This window comes from Pristiophorus japonicus, chromosome 4 (assembly GCF_044704955.1).
Source record: "Pristiophorus japonicus isolate sPriJap1 chromosome 4, sPriJap1.hap1, whole genome shotgun sequence".
Lineage (NCBI taxonomy): Eukaryota > Metazoa > Chordata > Chondrichthyes > Pristiophoridae > Pristiophorus > Pristiophorus japonicus.
In genome coordinates, this window is record NC_091980.1 from 38,441,482 (window position 1) to 38,454,634 (window position 13,153).

The 13,153-nt window shown below is 42.7% G+C and overlaps 1 protein-coding gene and 1 non-coding gene across 7 annotated transcripts in view; one reads left to right on the forward strand and one right to left on the reverse strand.

Moving 5' to 3' along the window:
• The window catches only part of tenm2a (teneurin transmembrane protein 2a), a 652,746-nt gene that overhangs the window by 371,471 nt on the left and 268,122 nt on the right, over positions 1–13,153 (forward strand). For all 6 annotated transcript variants that reach the window (XM_070878095.1, XM_070878096.1, XM_070878097.1 and 3 more), the window contains exon 4: positions 8,377–8,615. In XM_070878095.1, coding sequence (XP_070734196.1) covers positions 8,377–8,615 — 239 coding nt within the window. The remainder of the gene's footprint in view (positions 1–8,376; positions 8,616–13,153) is intronic.
• Positions 5,309–5,490, reverse strand: LOC139263524 (U2 spliceosomal RNA). The gene has a single exon (XR_011593162.1). It is a non-coding gene; the product is annotated as a U2 spliceosomal RNA (small nuclear RNA).

A 13,153-nucleotide genomic window follows, 5' to 3' on the forward strand; every position in this document is an offset into this window, starting at 1 on the left:
TCAAGAAGAAATAAAAAATAAAACTTAAGTCCTACCTTCATATCAAAAACTTGGCCCGGGAAGTCAGCGGGCGGGCCGGTGCGGGAGGCCACTCGGCCGGGGATAGGTGCGGGACGATTGGGAGAACCCAGGGAACTGCCTGCCAACATTGAAGCACACACAGGCTGGCTGGCTGGCTGCAGGAATCAACCTCACGGACAAGCTGCAATAGAAGTAAGTAAGTCTTACCCTACCTTCATCTTCAGCCCGGGAATATTACAGATGACTATAAACACTGACAGCAGCCAGTGACAATCAATCAAACCAAATGAAGATCCAGAATGGGTGTTGTTTCTGAATGAATTCTCCCAGCGACGCAGCAAGTCCAGTTTCCAGTCCCAGGGATCTTCACTTCAGGATCAGCCTCAGGCCTGGGCTGATGAGTTCGAGGATGATTCTCCTTTTTCAGCAGGGTTTGCAGGGCTGTAATTTCTTCTTTCCTCCTCTCTTCTTCCACATAACACCACCGATGACCAGAGCAATCAGGGCGACGGCAGCAATCACAATTCCAACAATCAAACCAAGATTTGTTTCCCTTTGGAGATCCTGGAGTTACTCGGAACATCCCGTCCCAGTCTCAGCCTGGGATAGGGGTGGGACACACACAGAGAGGCCACTCGGCCTGGGATGGGGGCGGGACGCACACAGAGATGCTGGGGGGGCGAGGAGCCATTGCGCATGCGTGAACACTCCAATGCGCATGTGGAGAGCTGCTGGCACTGTTTCTGCCGCAGGGCCATGCTGCGCCAAGCCCCTGGAGAGGCAACACAGTGGCCAGAATCGGAGGACATTTTTTCGGCGCCCTTGTCATCCTACAAAAGCGGCGCAACTCCGGTGAGTGCACCAAAAATCTGCAGGGGCCAATTTTGAGCCCAGTGTTCCCTAGTTTTAGTTTCCCTTATGAGTGGAAATATCCTCTCTGCATCCACCTTGTCGAGCCTCCTCATTATAGAAACATAGAAAATAGGTGCAGGAGCAGGCCATTCAGCCCTTCTAGCCTGCACCACCATTTAATGAGTTCATGGCTGAACATGAAACTTCAGTACCCCCTTCCTGCTTTCTCGCCATACCCCTTGATCCCCCGAGTAGTAAGGACTTCATCTAACTCCCTTTTGAATATATTTAGTGAATTGGCCTCAACTACTTTCTGTGGTAGAGAATTCCACAGGTTCACCACTCTCTGGGTGAAGAAGCTCTCCTCATCTCGGTCCTAAATGGCTTACCCCTTATCCTCAGACTGTGACCCCTGGTTCTGGACTTCCCCAACATCGGGAACATTCTTCCTGCATCTAACCTGTCTAAACCCATCAGAATTTTAAACGTTTCTGTGAGGTCCCCTCTCATTCTTCTGAACTCCAGTGAATACAAGCCCAGTTGATCCAGTCTTTCTTGATAGGTCAGTCCCACCATCCCGGGAATCAGTCTGGTGAATCTTCGCTGCACTCCCTCAATAGCAAGAACGTCCTTCCTCAAGTTAGGAGACCAAAACTGCACACAATACTCCAGGTGCGGCCTCACCAAGGCCCTGTACAACTGTAGCAACACCTCCCTGCCCCTGTACTCAAATCCCCTCGCTATGAAGGCCAACATGCCATTTGCTTTCTTAACCGCCTGCTGTACCTGCATGCCAGCCTTCAATGACTGATGTACCATGGCACCCAGGTCTCGTTGCACCTTCCCTTTTCCTAATCTGTCACCATTCAGATAATAGTCTGTCTCTCTGTTTTTACCACCAAAGTGGATAACCTCACATTTATCCACATTATACTTCATCTGCCATGCATTTGCCCACTCACCTAACCTATCCAAGTCACTCTGCAGCTTCATAGCATCCTCCTCGCAGCTCACACTGCCACCCAACTTAGTGTCATCTGCAAATTTGGAGATACTACATTTAATCCCCTCGTCTAAATCATTAATGTACAATGTTATCTTATATGTTTCAATAAGATCACCTCCCATTCTTTTGAACTCCAATGAGTATAGGCCAAACCTACTCAACCTATCTTCATAAGTCAACTCCCTCATCTCCGGAATCAATCTAGTGAACCTTCTCTGAACAGCCGCAATGTAAATATATCCTTCCTTAAATGCAGAGACCAAAACTGTACGCAGTACTCTAGGTGTGGCCTCACCAGTACCCTGTACAGTTGTAGCAGGACGTCCCTGCTTTTATACTCTATCCCCCTTGCAATAAAGGCCAACATTCCATTTGCCTTCCTGATTACTTGCTGTACCTGCATACTTACTTTTTGTGTTTCATGCATGATGACCCCCAGTTCCCTCAGTACTGCAGCACTTTGCAATTTTTCTCCATTTAAATTTTAATTCGCTTTTCTATTTTTTCTGCCAAAATAGATAACCTCACATTTTCCCACATTATACTCCATCTGCCAAATTTTTTCTCACCCACTTAGCTTGTCTATTATCCCTTTGCAGATTTTTGGTGTCCTCCTCACAATTTGCTTTCCCACCCATCTTTGTATCATCAGCAAACTTGGCTACATTACATTCGATCCCTTCATCCAAGTCATTAATATAGATTGGAAATAATTGAGGCCCCAGCACCGATCCCTGCGGCACCCCACTAGTTACTGTTTGCCAACTGGAAAATGACCCATTTATCCTGACTCTCTGTTTTCTGTTAGTTAGCCAATCCACTATCCATGCTAATATATTACTCCCAACCCTGTGAACTTTTATGTTGTGCAGTAATCTTTTATGTGGCACCTTATCGAATGCCTTCTGGAAATCCAAATACTCCACATCCACTGCTTCCTGCTTATCCACCCTGCTCATTACATCCTCAAAGAAATCCAGCAAATTTGTTAAACATGATTTCCTTTTCATAAAATCATACTGATTAAATTATGCTTTTCCAAATGTCCCGCTACTGCTTCCTTAATAATAGACTTCAGCATTTTCCCAACGACAAATGTTAGGCGAACTGGTCTACAATTTCTTGCTTTTTGTCTGCCTCCTTCTTTAAATAGGGGTGTTACATTTGCGGTTTTCCAATTCGCTGGGACTGCCCCAAAATCCAGATCATTTTGGTAGATTACAACCAATGCATCCACTATCTCTGCAGCCACTTCTTTTAAGACTCTAGGATGTAAGCCATCAGGTCCAGGGGACTTGTCCACCTTTAGTCCCATTATTTTACTGAGTACTACTCTATTAGTGATCGAGATTGTATTCAGTTCCTCCCTCCTTATAGCCCCTTGAATATCCACTATTGGGATGTTTTTAATGTCTTCTACCGTGAAGACCGATACAAAATATTGGTTCAATGTCTCTGCCGTTTTCCTGTTCTCCATTATTAATTCCCCAGTCTCATCCTCTTGGGGACCAACATTTATTTTAGCCACTCTTTTCCTTTTTATGTACCTGCAGAAACTCTTACTATCTGTTTTTATATTTCATGCTAGTTTACTTTCATAATCTATCTTCCCTCTCATAATTTTTTTAGTCGCTCTTTGCGAGCTTTTAAAAGTTTCTCAGTCCTCTGGCCTCCAACTAGTCTTGGCCACATTGTATGCCCTTGTTTTCAATTTGATACCATCCCTTATTTCCTTAGTTAGGCACAGATGGTTATCCCTTCTCTTACAGTCTTTCCTTCTCATTGGGATATATTTTTGTTCCGAGTGATGAAATAACTCCTTAAATATCTGTCGCTGCTCATCAACCGTCCCACACTTTAATCTATTTTCCCAGTCCACTTCTCAACTATGCCTTCATTCCTTTGTAGTCTCCTTTATTTATGCTTCGGACACTGGTTTGATATCCAACTTTCTCACCCTCCAACTTAATTTGAAATTCAACTATGTTATGGCCACTTATTCCTAGAGGATTCTTTACTATGAGATCATTTATTAATCCTGTCTCATTACACAGTACCAGATCTAAGATGGCCTGCTCCCTGGTTGGTTCCGCAATGTACTGTTCAAGGAAACTATCCCGGATACACTCTATGAACTCTTCTTCAAGGCTACCTTGGCCAATTTGCTTTGTCCAATCAATATGAAAGTTAAAATCACCCATGATTATTGCTGTTCCTTTTTTACAAGCTTCCATTATTTCTTGATTTATACTCCGTCCAACAATGTAGTTACTGTTAGGGGGCCTATAGACTACGCCCACCAGCGACTTTTTCCCCTTATTATTTTCTTATCTCCACCCAAACTGATTCAACATCTTGATCTTCTGAGCCAATGGCCTTTCTGGGTCCGTACGGAGTTCCTACGGACCCGGGAAAGCATCGAAATGCCGGTTTCCAGCGTGCAATGTGCATGCGCTGGATACCGGTATTTCTGATCTGTCAAGTTTCTGGCTTGACAGATCGTAGCTAGATCGGGAGCAAGGACACTTGTAAGTGTACATTTCCGATATTTATGCTTACAAATGTCCTCAAAAATCTTGTGCCTGAAAAAGCAGGCGCATAGCCTACTTTTACAGGCACAAGTGTTTTAAAAAAAATACAAAAACAAATAAAAATAAAGTTATTAAAACATACATTATCATTAAAAACCCTCCCCACAATGGTAAATTAATTTTAAGCCACTTTAAAAAAAGCGGGAAATTATTTTTTTAAGACATTAATAACTTTAATTTAAATGAATGTAGTGTAATTATTTTCGATTTTTTATTAATGTTTTGGGTGTTTGGGGCTGTGTTTTGGGTGTTTCGGGTTCTATCACAATCACAGTAGTCGGAGTTTAGGATCCTGCGGAACTCCTATTACTATGATACCTTAACTGATTGGCTGCCCAGAGCCATGTGATGCCAGCTCCAGCACTGTGCACGTCCCCACGTGCACGCGCTGCGACTGGCAGTCAGCTCAGGCCACAGGCTCGGAAGTGCGGACGTGGGCAGCAGCTTAAGATAAGTGCGGATTTTTTCTCTAAAATGCCCGTGGGAAGGCCAAATCGGAATTTCTGGGCCATTATCATTTCTCACTAATGCACTGAACTCATCCTTTATTAACAGAGCTACCCCATCTTCTTGGAAAAAGTCCCCTGGCATTGACCTCCGCCGCTATTTCTTCCCACTGTCTCCTGAGCATATGTCTGGGGTGCCTTCTGCCCTTCTCCAGACATAAGATGTTGTTCCTTCTTACCACCTCTTCCACCAAAACCACCAGTGCATTTTCTGAAAACCTTGGTGCTCGCTTCCTCAATTTTTTTTTCTTTGTTCATTCTTGTCAGATCAACTCCAGCACCAAAGATCACTTTGCGTTACTACATTTGATCTTAGCCAAAAGGCCGAGAGGGGAAGCTGCACCGTTCCTGGAAACACTGCAATACCAAGTCGTTGCGTGGAGTGGACGGAGCAAGCCCCTGTTCCATCTCCCTGTTCCAAAAATCAATTTAATATTTGGTCCCCAGATAGGGGATATTAAACTGATAAGAACAGATACTACACTTGATCTTAGCCAAAAGGCTGAGTCGCTTCCTCAAATGTTGAGCCACTGCACAAAGTATCAGAGCCCAGATTGACTTCTGAAAAAAATGGCCATCACTTCTTGCAGCCACAATGTACCTCCCCTTTAAGAGGTACTGGCTGCCTTTAAGTAGTACTAGCTACTCGCGATATCGGGCACCCTGCTGATGCGTGCCGTCAATGAACAGCGCGGGTCGTGCTGACTGTACGCAGAAATGATTTAAAAGAGCAGGCACCAATTTAACCCGCTCCCTGCAATGCAAGAAACGGATGCCGGCTAATTACATACTGCGATTGCCATGCTTGTTTTCAGGGGTTATCCAATTTTACCTCCTTTACCTTCAAAAAGTATTGATTTGAGAAGTTTAACATAAAGTAACAAGGATGGCTCCTAAACATAAAGTTCTACGTATGAACAACTTGCTATTTTTGGAGGGTAGAAGATTGAGGGATACATGATTCAGGTTTTTAAAATGCAAAAATATAATGTTTTAAGCAGGCTTTTAACTTCGACAGTGAGCACAGAAATAGAGCACGCAAGTAGAAACATAACTTGTCTCGAGCAAGCCTACGGAATAGAACTTTTTTCCAATAAAAGTAACAAATATGTGCAACATATGTCCATCAAAAGCCATTAATATTGTGTAGATAAAGAAGGAAACTGGATAAATATTAGGCTGTGAATGGATTCATTATAGGATAATTATTGAATAATCCATGTGAGAGAAAAGATCATATGCCTCTGTGAGCAAAAAAAATGTCATCTGTGGAAAGCACCCAGCCAACATTGAACAGTAGAGATGTTTTTTTTTAATTTATTCACGGGATGTGGGTATCGCAGGCAAGGCCAGCATTTATTGCCCATTCCTAATTGCCCTTGAGAAGATGGTGGTGAGCCGAGGGACTGCCTATGATGATGACGATGACTTGAACTGCTGCAGTCTGTGTGACGAAGGTACTCCCACAGTGCTGTTAGGGAGGGAGTTCCAGGATTTTGACTCGCGACGATGAAGGAACGACGATATACTTCCAAGTCAGGATGGCGCGTGACTTGGAGGGGAACGTGCAGGTGGTGGTGTTCCCATGCGCCTGCTGCCCTTGTCCTTCTAGGTGGTAGAGGCCGCGGGTTTGGAAGATGCTGTCGAAGAATGTGATGATGTTCTGGCCATTTGCATGTTTCCTTTACAACCAGACCAAATTTTGTTGAACTTTGCTTTGAGATTTAATTAATGTGATGGAGTCCATGTTAAGATAGACCGTGAAAAGAATGGGCTTGATCGACGTAAAAGCATTTTCATGCTTTTTTGTGTTATGCATAATGTTCAGACTTTCTGCCTTGGGACTGGATGGCCCACCAACACTGCAGGCTGATTCCCTGATGAGCTCATAAACAAAATGCCTTTGCTCTTGATGATGGCTACAGTGCGGGTCAATCAATCTTGAAATAGTGACTTGTTTTAGAATTCCCTGGCATCTTGTGTGTACATAATGGCAGAAAACCCACAACTAATGTCTGACGCAAACAAAATCTGTCAGCTTCATGATTGGTTTCCAGGTTTTGTTGACACCATGTTCATGCAAGTAGCCAACTAATCTTGACGGGGTATCATTGCCATTCTGAGGATGCAAAAATATTCAGAAGAGTCGCATATTACAGTGACACTGTATACAACTACCATAAAGACATCAAGTGACCTCATCACATTATATGTTGATCAGTGCAAACAGAAAGTTTGCCTTGTGAGTTTCCAAGTGAATGGTGGCTGTTTAGTGACGAGTTTAACCCCCAGCTTTAGAATTTGTTGAACAAGCTCTCAATCTTAATGGCTAAATAGTGAACAAACCACCTTCCACATATTCCAGTAGACTAGTCAGAAAGCAAGAAGTTAGTCAATAAAAACAAAGGGCCAACGACCTGAAATGTTAACTCTGTTTTTCTCTCCACAGATGCTGTCTGACCTGCTGAGTATTTCCAGCATTTTCTGCTTTTATTTCAGATTCCAGCATCCGCAGTATTTTGCTTTTGTGTTGAAGTTAGTCAATAAAGTAGTCAACAGCAAATTTTGTCGACAGAATAGTTTCATACAAATGCAATCAATGTTACTCAGTTTGGGACAGGAGTAGGCCATTCATCCCCTCGAGCCTGTTCCCCTATTCAATTAGATCATAGCTGATGCGTATCTTAACTCCATCTATCCACCTTAATTCCGCAACCCTTAATACCCTTGCCTAACAAAAATCTATCAATCTCTGTATCACCTCCAGTTTACAGGTGTGAGATTAGTTGGCAGCAGCAAGAGCTTGTTTTGCTTGAGCTGGCTGTGTAAATATCTAGAAAGCAACTGCGTGTCATTACAAGCTCCGAGCAGAATGTTGCACGCAACTCTCTGCCCAATGAATTTGAATCCTGCTGTCTTTGGGCTTTTGCCCAACAGTGTGCAATTATGAACTACCACTCTCTATGCAGAAATCAAATGAAGCGCACACCAGTGACATTGCAGCTAAGTCTTCCTGTTACTGGATACATTTTTTAAATATTGGGAGGAGATTTTCTCTGTGTACTGGTTGAACATGTTTATAAATGCAGCACACAGAGCAATTCTTGGCCCATGGAGTAAAACTACGCAATGGCAATATTACTATTTTCAAATTAAAGCTCCCCACCCCACTTATTTCTGAAAAGACGATTTTGATTGCACAAGAATGATGCTCGAAACAAATAAACAGTGAAAATGTAGAACAAAAAAAGTGGAAAATGTAATTCTTTAAAAATCGCAGACGGTATGTGTCTTGTACGCTTTGCTGACTGGCCAGGCGAGAAATACAAAAGCAGTTTTAGTCACATGGGTATACCAGGCCGTAATATCTTTTCTGAAGACTGTTCTTTCTCTCTTTCAGGCACTTTCTTTTCAAGACCTCTTCTGGGACAACACCTCTGTTCAGCACATCCTCGCCAGGCTATCCTTTAACCTCTGGTACTGTCTACTCTCCACCTCCACGGCTTTTGCCTCGAAGCACCTTCTCTCGGAATGCTTTTAAACTCAAGAAGCCGTCCAAGTACTGTAGCTGGAAGTGTGCTGCCCTGTGTGCTATCGCTGCCTCTGTGGTTCTGGCTATACTGCTGGCATATTTCATAGGTGCGTATCTCAGATTTAACACTGGCTTGACTCGTATAGAAGTTCAATGTATTTTTTTGTACTAAACTATCAATGAATCCCACTGTTTGAAATTTTAATAGCTTTAATTCCAATCATGGCTCCTATCTCAGGCAGGGTATGGAAGGGGCAGAAGGGTGGGAACTGGGGAAGAAAGTGACTCGAGCTGAAGGCAGTGAGCTTCCCCAGAAGGAGAAAGGGAAAATCAGAAGGCAGGTTGACCAGGCTACTTTCTGGCAGCCACCAGCAGAAGACGAGTAGCAGGTGGCTTGTTTGGTTCATAGCTAAGAGGAAAAAGTATAAATAGAAAAATAGGGAAGGGGAATAAAACATTTTCTTGAAGATAATTTATCTCTCTAGAATCAAAGTTCATCCGGTCGGTGCAGGCCCCCATTCGAAATCCCCGAACAGCAACTCGTCTGCAAATTCTTCGCAGTTGACAATTTTATTCCTCCCTCCTACTAAAGAACGATGGCGAGATCGAAGGCAAAAATATCTTGACTTTCAAATTGAGATTGTAGCTACCTTAATGAAGGCATCAATGCTGATTATAGTGTCAATTAGTTTTAAACTATTTGACAAAGTAAGATAAATGAATCCGTCGGTATGTTTACAGGAATCAAAAGCCTGTCCTCATTTCAGAGCAATGACTAATTTGAAAAGCACTTGGTTTCTGGTGTATTGGGGAAAGCCACAAATGCTATTGACAGATCCCTGCCACAAGCAAATTTTGGCCATCCAATCAATAAATTAATTGTTAAATTGTGCTTGCAAACAGGTTTATTACCAGGATTTCGAGTTTCCTGTACATATCAGAAATCAAGTGCTTTATAAATAGTCGTAGTAATGAAATTATATGGATAAATGTTGGATTCCCAGAATTTATTGATTAAAGGGGTGACATCTTGCAAAAATATTCAGCAAACATTTGTTCGATTGTCTACAAGCTCAGTGACACAAATTGGACTGGTTGGCCTCATCACGTGATTTGCATGCAGCAAAAGTCATCAAACATTTTTTCACGATGACCGTGTGCCTTTAAATATTAAATAAATCCCCATTGTCACTCTGTTATTTAATTAATTGAATGAAGTAAAAACAAAACCAAGGTAAGAAACTTGGCAATATAATAGCAGTGACTTGGGTTGTGAGATGGGTAGTTGTTCTCAGTCAGACTTATCCAAACAAGTCTACCTAAGTGATACCATATAAGTGAGAAATCATGAAGCAACAGTTTCCAACATTACCACAGCCAGTATTGAGCATTAGTTGTATTTTTGCTTGATTACTTAGCTTTCCACCTCCCCTCGGTTAACATGTGCCTAGTTCTTGAGCCAGGAGGGAAGAGAACTATTGGACATCTTAAGAGTGGGGCACATACCCACAACTGGAGTTCCACCAAGGACTGGCAAGAAGCCTGTTTCTACAGAGAAAACATTGGCAAATGTTTTTTTTTTCCCAGCTTGTATTCATACTCTGATCTCCCAGTGAAGCTATGATTACAGAGCCATCATAAAGCTGCAGCCTTTAAATCTAACTAAATGTTCTTTGGTGGGCAAAATTACAAATTACTTAAGAATCTGTTAAACTCCTTCTGCCTGCCCTAAACTTGCAATAAGAGCCCCATGAATCGGCACTAAAGCAGCAGGCTGCCTGCAATAGTGCTGCAATTGACTGAATCATCATGCACTGGTCTATTCATAATTGTCTATGCACGACAGGGGGCATCATAGTTGAAGTTGATTTGATGCTGCACAACCCCAACAAAAAAAGAACAACAAAATGAAAATATTGGTTTTTTCCCCCCAATTTAATTTACGTTTTTCTCCCCGCCCCCACCCCCCCCACACCCCCCTCAATTTCATTTACAGTGTTATGTTACACAAGTACCATTTTTCTCATGCCTTGCATTAAAATGGTAACAGCTGGTTGAGAGCAATGCTGTAGCAGATGAAAGAAATGAAAAGGCTCGTGCAAGACTGCTGTGTTTGAATACAGAGGCAGAGGCAATGATGTGCGATGCAGTAATATTTTTGCTTCAGCAGTCATGTTTGACACTACAGATTAATTTTTTTATATCAGAGTTTTAATCCATTGCAGATGGTCCTCGGGGACCAGCACTGGCATTTTCAGGGTAAGCTGCTGTTGGCCATTCCAGGATTGAGCCTGCCCATTACAAAAACATTCCCCATTTCAAAATTGCAGTTTACAGATTAATCTTTTCCAAGTATCCATTATTCTCCGAGTAAACCATCTGAGGCTCTTGATCAGATTACAGCCTTCAACTCACTCCCAACAATTCATTATTCTGGATATAAAATGTGTGAACCCCGCAGCTGGTAACAGTTCATTCCATAAATCAACAGCTCCGAAGGATTAAAGGCTGGAACGAATCCAAGTACCTGAAATAATGATGAAGGGAACAGATAACGTGGATGTTGAGAGAGGCATGTTGTGCAAAATTAACATATAAAAATCAGAGGACATGATTGGAATCTGATGATGCCTCAACGAGACTTCAGAAATAACTTCTTCACGCATGGCGTTTTTGATTTATGGAATAGGCTGGCACCTAGCATAGTAAATGCTGACTTAGTTGAAGTATTCAAAAGGGAATTGGGTCAATTACTGATTCAGCGGAAAGTGAAAAGATGTGGGTACGAGCTGAAAAAGATGAAAAATGATCAAATCAGGTCCTGAAACCAGATGAGGCTAACTGAGTGAATTGGATGGTGTGAATGGCCATTTCTATTTCCCAAGTTTCTCAGTTCATGCGTCCTATTACTGCGTCGTAAAACTTGAGTCTTTAGACATTAAAGTACTAAACTGGTTGACAGGCAATTAGTCAAAGATGGCATTACCTTGTAACTGATTTTTCTTGTTTAATATGCTTATAAATGTTTTTTTTCAGCAAGGCATGAATATAATTGGAATTTTATCAAAGGTGCTGTACCTTTGTACTAATCATCCCCAAACATAAAGCAGAGTAATTTATTTTTCACATTTTGCACAATAACAGTGAGAAACATAGATACATAGAAAATAGGTGCAGGAATAGGCCATTCGGCCCTTCGAGCCTGCACCACCATTCAATAAGATCATGGCTGATCATTCCCTCAGTACCCCTTTCCTGCTTTCTCTCCATACCCCTTGATCCCTTTAGCCGTAAGGGTCATATCTAACTCCCTCTTGAATATATCCAATGAACTGGTATCAACAACTCTCTGCGGCAGAGAATTCCACAGGTTAACAACTCTCTAAGTGAAGAAGTTTTTCCTCATATCAGTCCTAAATGGTCTACCACTTATCCTAAGACTGTGTCCCCTGGTTCTGGACTTCCCCAACATCGGGAACAATCTACCCGCATCTAACCTGTCCCGTCCAGTCAGAATCTTGTATGTTTCTATGAGATCCCCTCTCATCCTTCTAAACTCCAATGTATAAAGGCCCAGTTAATCCAGTCTCTCCTCATATGACAGTCTAGCCATCCCTGGAATCAGTCTGGTGAACCTTCGCTGCACTCCCTCAATAGCAAGAACGTCCTTCCTCAGATTAGGAGACCAAAACTGAACACAATATTCCAGGTGAGTCCTCACTAAGGCCCTGTACAACTGCAGTAAGACCTCCCTGCTCCTATACTCAAATCCCCTAGCTATGAAGGCTAACATACCATTTGCCTTCTTCACCGCCTGCTGTACCTGTATGCCCACTTTCAGTGACTGATGAACCATGACACCCAAGTCTCGTTACACCTCCCTTTTTCCTAATCTGTCACCATTCAGACAATATTCTGCCTTCGTGTTCTTACCCCCAAAATGTATAACCTCACATTTATCCACATTATACTGCATCTGTCATGCATTTGCCCACTCACCTAACCTGTCCAAGTCACCCTGCAGCCTATTAGCATCTTCCTCACAGCTCACACCAGTTTAGTATCATCAGCAAACTTGGAGATATTACACTCAATTCCTTCATCTAAATCGTTAATGTATATTGTAAAGAGCTGGTGTCCCAGCACTGAATCCTGCGGTACTCCACTAGTCACTGCCTGCCATTCTGAAAAGCAAATAAATTGTGCGGGAGAGTGGGACCTTGATCTGTGAAGCAGACTGTTTGCAATCTTGGTGTCATATTTGACCCTGGAATGAGCTTTCAACCACTTATCCGCAACATAACTCAGACCGCCTAGTTTCACCTCCATATCATCGCCTGTCACCGCCCTTGGCTCAGCTCATCCGCTGTGAAGCCCTCATCCAAGACTTTGTTACATCTAGAGTTGACTATTTCAACACACTCCTGGCTAGCCTCCCATATTCTACGATATGTACATAAGAACATAAGAAATAGGAAAAGGAGTAGGCCATACAGCCACTCGAGCCTGCTCCGCCATTTAATAAGATCATGGCTGATCTGATCATCGACTCAGCTCCACTTCCCCACCCGCTCCCTATGTAAATTAGAGTGATTCAAAACTCGACTGCCCGTGTCCTAACTCGCACCAAGTCCCGCTCACCCAT